This window comes from Miscanthus floridulus, chromosome 8, assembly GCF_019320115.1.
Source record: "Miscanthus floridulus cultivar M001 chromosome 8, ASM1932011v1, whole genome shotgun sequence".
NCBI lineage: Eukaryota > Viridiplantae > Streptophyta > Magnoliopsida > Poales > Poaceae > Miscanthus > Miscanthus floridulus.
Genome location: NC_089587.1, coordinates 74,403,415 through 74,412,088, shown reverse-complemented (window position 1 = coordinate 74,412,088; position 8,674 = coordinate 74,403,415). Strand labels below are relative to the sequence as shown.

At 49.8% G+C, this 8,674-nt stretch overlaps 1 protein-coding gene across 1 annotated transcript; it reads left to right on the top strand.

Moving 5' to 3' along the window:
- Positions 1-5,265: 5,265 nt before the first annotated feature.
- Positions 5,266-5,646, top strand: LOC136469404 (uncharacterized). Its single transcript, XM_066467610.1, has one exon. It carries the CDS (start codon positions 5,266-5,268, stop codon positions 5,644-5,646), a length of 381 nt encoding a protein of 126 aa, XP_066323707.1.
- Positions 5,647-8,674: the final 3,028 nt, after the last annotated feature.

Below are 8,674 nucleotides of genomic sequence, written 5' to 3'. Positions count from 1 at the left end.
AAAGGTGTTAGTCTCAAAGCATCCAACTTATAGAGTAATCTCCCCCTAAATTTATGCACACAAGTATGGAATACTTGTAGGAGACATGCACATTGATTTTAGAATCAAAAGTACAACTTGAAAGATGACATCACATGAATGTGCGAATTATTTTCGAAAGTAATATTCGGGAGAAATTATCTACAATTTGTACATTGGCACATATTAGATGAACAATTGTAAAACAAGCTATGTGCCACGCTCCTAAGCAATTTAAACCATGTAGGTTTGCTTCAGGGGTTAAGAGTGAAATCGAGCAAGCCTACCATAAGATATACCTAGTGTATGCAAGACAAAATATTTAAGCATGCAAATGCAAACCTAGGCATGAAAAGGAACTAGATGCTACTTGAGATTGCAAGAAATTAAATCTAGTTACCTAATACGAGAAGGGGAATTTGGGTCCATAGTATTCACTAACCCACTTGGCAATTGACATGAACCAATATGATGCACCCCATGAAATGCGTTCGGTCATCTAGTCTGTTGCGTCCGGTCATGCTGAAAACACTACCATGATGATGAATAGTGCCACCGGTGCGTTCAGTCACTGCTGCTCAGCGTCCGATCATAGCTACCGACGCCTACTGTTGCCTGCCACTTGATCGGAGCATCCTATCGCTGCTTTGCCTAGCATCTGGTCATAGCTACTAACGCCTTCTATTGCCTAGCACCTGATTAGAGCGTCCAGTCACTGATAGGACCGCGTCCGGTCACCTCTGTCGGGCTCGTTTCTTCGTGATCTTACGTCTGGCTTGGTTCCAATCTTCGTACTTGGACTTTGCTTGACCTTGTATGTCTTCTATGCATCGTCATCTATCTTTCTTGAGGTGTTGATCATCGGATCATCACGTCGCCTTCGTCCAAGTCACGTTTTGCATCCTATTGAACTACAAAACAATTACTTACAAATCCATTAGTATAATTTGGTTGTGTTGGTCATCAGACACCAAAATCCAAAGTAAATGGGCCTAGAGTCCATTTTCCATATAGTAACCTTCCATTGTTCCTAGCTGATTCGATGCGAACATAGTTGGAGCACCTTCCGCCCAACCGAATTCAAAGTTGGCCGAACCTAAAGGAGATTTTTGTGGGAAACTTCCAGAGCACCTACGTGCGTCCTGGGAACCCATGGGATCTCAAAAACTTCCAATAGAAGTCTGAAGAAACTCTTTGTGAGTACATCCGACGCTTCTCCCGATAGTGCAATGAGCTGCTCATCGTCGTCGACGTCGACGTTATAGGAGTCTACCTATCTTGGACCACCTGCGAGTCCCTAGTTCACAAGCTGGGACACAAGGGCCCGTGAACCACCAAGGAGCTCCTCGACATCGCCACCAGCCATGCCTTGAGCGAGGAGGCGGTCGGAGCGATTTTTGACCGTCCCAAGGTCAAGGCGAAGCGGGATGAGGACGCCGGCAAAGGTGCCTCCAACCACCCTAATAAGAAGAAGAACAAGCAGCGGCGCGAGGGATCGCTCGTGGCCGCTGCCGACCACAAGGGAGGTCGGAAACCCACAGAGGGTACCTCAGACCACTTTGAGAAGCTGCTCGAAGGGCCATGCTCGAACCATGCCTTCCCTATCAAGCACCTATACAAAGACTGTGCCCTTATGAAGCAGTTCATGTCTAGTGGCTCCAACAAGAGGGAGCATAGGAAGGAGCATAAGCCAGCAGCAAACGACATCAAGGGGAAGGACGGTAGCTTTCTAATGCCGGATGGCTGCCTCATGATCTTCAAAGGGTCGGCGGCCTATGACTCCAAGCGCCGCTAGAAGCTTGCGCGTCGTGAGGTCTATATGGCCGAACCAACCGCGTCTTCCTTCCTTCGATGGTCGGAGTCCGCTATCACCTTTGATCGGACTGACCACCTAGAAAGCATCCCGTAGCCGGAAAGATACCCGCTCGTGGTCGACCCGATCGTCAGCACGAAGCGGCTCACTAAGGTGCTGGTGGATGGAGGCAGTGGCCTCAACATCATGCACTCATGCACACTGAGACGCTCGATGCCATAGGCATCGACCGATCGCACTTTCGGCCAACCGGGGCGCCTTTCCACAGCACCATGCCTGGAAAGCAGGCCGTGTCGCTCGAGCAGATCAATCTACCAGTCACCTTCGGGAATTCGACCAATTACAGGATGGAGACCCTTACCTTTGAGGTGGTCGAGTTCCACGGGACCTACCACGTCATCCTAAGATGTCCATGCTATGCAAAGTTCATGGCCATCCCCAACTACACCTATCTGAAGTTGAAGATGTCGGTCCACGTAGGGTCATCACCGTCGGCACCTCCTTCCAACGTGCCTACGAGTGCGAGGTCGAGTGCTGCGAACACACTGCGGTGATTGTCACCTCCAAAGAGCTCGCGGCCATCAGGGAGGAGATCGTCAAAGAAGCGCCCAACCCTAAGTGGTCGGCTACGTCTTTTGAGCCCATGGAGGGCGCCAAGGAGGTCCTCATAGACCCCAGTAGCTCCAAGGGCAAAGTGGTGCGCATCGGCACCACGCTTTCCTCCAAATAGGAAAGCACGCTCGTTGACTTCCTCTATGCCAACAGAGACATCTTTGCATAGAAACCCTCGGATATGTCAGGCATTCCGAGAGAAGTCACCAAGCACGCCTTGAAGATTAGTCTAGGATCGAAGCCAGTGAAGCAGCGCCTGCGTCGCTTCGACGAAGAAAAATGCAGGGCCATCGGTGAGGAGATTACGAAGCTTTTGGTGGCCGGATTCATCAAGGAGGTGTATTACCCTGAGTGGTTAGCCAATCCAGTTCTTGTAAGAAAAAAGAGTGAGAAATGGAGAATGTGTGTTGACTACACGGGTCTCAATAAAGGCGTGTCCAAAGGATCTTTTTCCTTTGTCGCGCATAGACCAAGTAGTCGACTTGACCTCAGGGTGCAAAACTCTTTGCTTCCTTGATGCGTACTCCAGGTACCATCAAATCACAATGAAAGAGTCCGACCAGCTCATGACGTCTTTCATCACCCCGTTTGGGTCGTTCTACTACGTCACAATGTCGTTCAGTCTAGAAAACACGGGGGCTATGTATCAGCGTTGTATGCTCAAATGTTTTGGGGACCTCATCGGGCAAATCGTTGAGGCCTACGTGGATCACATCATGATCAAATCCAAATGGGTTGACCAGCTCGTAGCCACCCTAGAGCAGACCTTCGTGAAACTCTGAGCAAACGGCATCAAACTCAACTCCGAGAAATACATTTTTGGGGTCCCGAGGGGTATGCTACTGGATTTTATTGTCTCCGAGCGCGGCATCGAAGCCAACTCGGAAAAGATCTTGGGCATCACAAGGATGGGCCCAATTCAGAACATAAAGGGGGTACATCGAGTTATAGGGGGCCTCGCCGTGCTCAGCCAGTTTAACTCTTGCCTTGGCAAATGAGGTCTTCCCCTCTATCGGCTTCTGAAGAAAACCGACCATTTTCAATGGACGCCCGAGGCCTAGGAGGCACTTGATAAGGTCAAGCAGCTCCTAACGAAGGCCCCGATCCTGGTCCCCCCCCGACCGATGGGGACCGCTCCTGCTCTACATTGCGGACACCATGCAAGTGGTCAGCGCCGCCCTAGTGGTAGAGCGAGAAGAAGAGGGACATGCCCTCAAACTACAACGTCCCATGTACTTCGTTAGCGAGGTCTTGCCCAATTCCAAGACTCGCTACCTCCAAATCTAGAAACTCCTGTACGCTGTCCTAATCGCCAAGAGGAAGCCACGTCACTACTTCGAGTCGCACCTGGTGATGGTCATGACGTCCTTCCCTCTCGACGAGGTCGTCCAAAACCAGGATGCCACAGTAAGAATCATAAAGTGGACACTCGAGCTGATGGGTCAGGGCATTTCTTATGCTCCTCGAATGGCCATCAAGTCCTAAGTGCTGACCGATTTCATTGCAGAATGGACCGAGATTCAAATGCCGCCAGCAGCCATCGACCAAGAGTACTGGACGATGTACTTTGATGGATCGCTGATGAAGAAAGGCATCGGTGTGGGGCTGGTCTTTGTTTCACCCCTCAGGGTACGCATGAGGTACATGGTTCGCATCTATTTCCCTGCATCCAACAATGTGGCCGAGTTTGAGGCACTCATCAATGGCCTACGCAGCGCCGTCGAGTTGGGCATCCGACGGCTTGACGTCCGGGGCGACTCCCAGCTGGTCATTGACCAAGTCATGAAAGAGTCAAGCTATCGCAGCACCAAGATGGCTGCATATTGCCAAGAAGTCCGCCAGTTGTAGGATAAGTTAGATGGCTTCGAACTCAACCACATCCTGAGATGGCTCAACGAGGCGGCCGACACGCTGGCGAAAATGATGTCCGGCCGAGAGTCAGTGCCGAAGGGCATCTTCGCCAGCGATCAGTACAAGCCCTCGGTCCGCTGCGTGGAGCCGGAACAGACCGGTGACGGGACGCCTTCCCTAGGCTCAGGGGCTAACCGACCGTTGTCTCTTTTCGACCCCAAAGTATGGAGCTTGACAAAGATCCAGCAGCAGAGCCCGACCCTCTAGCCAACTGGAGGATGCCTTACCTCGACTACCTCCTCCATGAGGCGCTACCGACGGACAAAACAGAGGCTCGACGGCTCATGTGTCGTGCCAAGTCCTTCGTCGTCATTGAGGGCGAGCTCTACAAGTGAAGCAACACTGGGATCCTGCAGCGCTGCATCCCCATCGAACAAGGGAAGCAGTTGCTGAGAGATATCCACGGTGAGGTCTATGGGCACCATGTCGCACCTGGGACCCTAGTCGGAAATGCGTTCCGACAGGGCTTCTACTGGCCAACCGCAGTAGCCGACGCTGAACAGATTGTGCGCACCTGCGAAGGGTGTCAATACTACGCTCGGCAGACCCACCTGCTGGTCCAAGTACTCTAAACGATCCCGATCACGTGGCCGTTCGCGGTCTAGGGGCTCGATATGATCGGACCTCTCAAGAGAACGCCTGGAGGCTATATGCACTTGTTTGTCGCCGTCGACGAGTTTACAAAGTGGATAAAGGCTCGACCGATCTTCGTGATCCAGTCCGAGCAAGCCGTGCTGTTCTTCCTTGACATTGTCCATCGCTTTAGAGTCCCAAACTCCATTATCATGGACAACGACACGCAGTTCACCAGAAAAAATTTTCTCTGATTCCGCGATGAATACCACATCCGCGTCAATTGGGCCGCCGTGGCGCACCCCCGCACGAACAGGCAGGTCGAGCGCGCGAACGATATGGTCCTACAAGACCTCAAGCCTAGAATCTTCAACCGGTTGAACAAGTTTGGCGGACGATGGGTCGCGGAGCTCCCCGCGGTGCTCTGGAGCTTGAGGACGACCCCCAGCCGGGCCACCGGCTACACACCCTTCTTCACGGTCTATGATTCTGAGGCTATCCACCTGACCGACCTCGGCTATGGAGCGCCGAGGGTCAGGGCGTACGACGAGCAGGGAGCCGAGGCATCCCTCGAGGACGCCATGGATCAACTCGATAAAGTGCGCGACGTTGTCCTCCTTCGCTCGGCCAAGTACCAGCAAACATTGCGCCGGTACCATAGCCGTTGGGTGCGGGGTCGGGCCTTCAACGTCAGGGACCTGGTGCTTCGCCTCGTCTAGAGCAACAAGAACCGCCATAAGCTCTCTCCGTCGTGGGAGGGACCATACGTTGTCACGGAGGTGCTCCGACTGGGCACCTACAAGCTCAAGACCGTTGACGGCGAGGTCTTCGTCAACATTTGGAACATTGAGCAGCTACGTCGCTTTTACCCCTAATCTATGCGCGTACTTATAAAAATTAAGAAGGGCGTTTCTAAAACGAAAAACACTTTCTCTTATCAATTTCGCTATCGTTTCCTCGATCTTTAGTGACACCCGACTCAGCAATGGCAAGGGGTTGGACCTCTCTCGAGGGCTGATAAGAGTATATCTGCCGACCCTCTCCTACGTTAAGATCTACAAGCAAGGATTGCGGAAACAAACGCTGAGTTAGACTGGTCGGACTGCAAGAAACCTTCGTCCCAACGGCTATGGTGTTTTTGCTCACCGGTGTGATCAGAGTTTTTTCGCCTGCACCTCGAGCTTTACAGCCTTAACAACAGAAAGGATCAAAATATATTAACCTTTTCATACGAAAAAAAGGAAGAAGAGCCAAAAGTCCGTTCAACCGTAACAAAAGTTAAGAAATTACCGATCGCGTGCTTGGTGGAGGCCTCCCTTTTGAAAATGAAAACCAAGGAGCAAACGTGAAGCACGCGGGGAACGAAACGGCAAAGATGATGATACACTACTGCCTGCCCGGCAGCGGCAGCTTTTCGAGTGGATCTATCGCTATCTAAAGGCAAGTTGGAGTGGACGCACCCTGGACTGCAGACCACGCAACGCAACCATACTCGCACTGGACGATTGCTTTAATTTTCCGGAGAACGAGTCTTGGTGATCGCCGTTCGTTGCAACACAGCAAACGGTTGCAAACGTGCTAAGCATCCACGTTCTGATTTCTGTCTCGTGCTCTCTCCTTCGTAAGTAAGAGGGGAAAAAGCCTATGGCCCAAGAGAAGAGGCCAGGAAAGCCCGAGGAACTGGAAGGCCCAACCTCCCATTTATAGAGGCCTTGTAATGCTTCATGGCGTACCTATCGGTGTGTTTCGAAAAATCGGTTGATACATTATGCTAAATGCTACTTAAAACACCCCCTACTTAGAGCTTCTCCAAAAGTTCCCTAAATCTCTTCCTAATCAAGAAAGATAAAAAAAAATTCCTCTCCAACAACTCCTTATACTTACTCCTAAAATTTACGCACTTGGAAAATCCACACCCGTTCCGCGTAACTTTGCGCGGCTCCTCCGTCGCGTGGATACTGTTTCCCGAGCGTATCGGTCGGTCAATCTAAAGGTACAAGGGTGTGGAAAAGAATAAGACTATCTTCAACAACAACACCCAAAATACAAGATCCATTTGTCCTTTGGGTAGCGCTACATGCAAAAGGTTAAATACTTATTCGGCATCTTCTCCAACAACAAGACCTAAAAGAGAATCCTTTCTGTAAATGAGTTTTCAGGAGGGATAATGTCCATACTTTGGTTGTTTCTCTCAGGTAACCCAAAATAGGTCTCCCGTTTAGGTAGGCTGATTTTGGGTCTCTTGGTACCCATTTTGGATTTGGGTGCCCATATGGATTCTTTGTTGGAGACAGTTTAAGGAGTAGGAAATTGTTCTTGATGCAAATGTACGAGAGAGAAAAAATATATAAAAGTGGTTACGATAGTTTAGAAAGAATAGGATTCCCGATGTAAAATTATCTTCTATATTTTAGGAGTTGATTATTAGAAGCTCTTGGAGATGGACTTCTTTTTTTTCTCCCAATACCTTTTTAGGAGTTGCAAAACTAATTGATTTTAGGAAGAAAAAATAGGATATTCTTGGAGATGCTCTTAGCTACCAATTTTCATACTACTTATATTTTGTGGTTTACTCCATCAACACTACCTAAAATAGACCCCCCAAATCCATCCTTGAAGAGGATGACATGTGGGATCAACCTATCATCCTCTTCCCTATCTCATAGACCATGGATGAACTTGGCCATCCTCGTCAGTCGCATCGCGCAGGGAGGGGAGCCGTCGAAAAGTTGCGATCGTTGGGCACCGCTGCCGCGCCGGGCAGGGGAGCCGCGAACACCGGGATGCCCGGGTTGGTTGGGTCCGATGGCCAGGGAGGTCACGCCGAGGAGACTCCGGGGGAGGGCCACCGCCGGGTCAGGGGCGGCGTAGATGGAAACCGCGGCCGAGGCCGCGAGTCGAGCGTGGGGAGGAAAAAATGTGATCCAGATTTTGCACGGTGAAGTAGGGGCCAACAGGAATAGAGGGTGAAGTGGTAAAAGTAGGGCCTGAACAAAAGTAGGGGTGTAATAGGGGTCTGCTGGAGCTGGTTGTTTGACCCCACTGCTTAAATCCAGAGTAGGAGGTCAAGTAGGGGGCATTGCTGGAGATGCTCTTAATGCTGGGCGTCTTTTAGCTGAGCTCCAACACTTTGTTTTTAAGTAGTTTCTCTGGTGGAGCTGAATCGTTTGAAAACCATTGAGAAAAAAAAAAGCTCCAATGATAATTTTGTAATAATTTGTGTCAAATTTATAAGAGGACCTAAAATAAGTCACGTTTTCCGTTTTTTTACGGTGGTTTAACATGGCTCCGTGGTAAGAGAGCTGTGCTAAAGGGACCCTTAAAATCTTTTTTTTTTGTTTGGTTTGGTTTTCTGATGTCGTATGGACTAATTCTGCATCACCTCATCCATCACAAGGAATAAGATGATTTAACCAAAATTTATGAGGTGGAATCACGATGTACCACCTCAGCTAGACGCACATGTTTCTTAAGCCAAACACCTCAACCACAGAATCTTTTGGACCAAGCAATTTCAATCTCATCTATCTAGTTCGTGATAACACCCCGGTATATTAATTTTGATTTTTTTGAGGGGGATTTTTTTCTGATAGATATTAGAAGTTTTTTTTGAGAATCAGATAGAAGTTTTTTTTTAGCATGTGAAATTCCTGACCCACTCATAGGCCATAGTAGCCGGCCCATGCCCAAGTATGTGAGGCCTGAGAAGCCTGGGAAGGCCCAAGAGGCAACACAACATTTCCGCAG

Excerpts from the sequence above, each read along its gene's own strand:
- LOC136469404 (XM_066467610.1), top strand. The coding sequence starts at position 5,266 with ATGGTCCTACAAGACCTCAAGCCTAGAATCTTCAACCGGTTGAACAAG.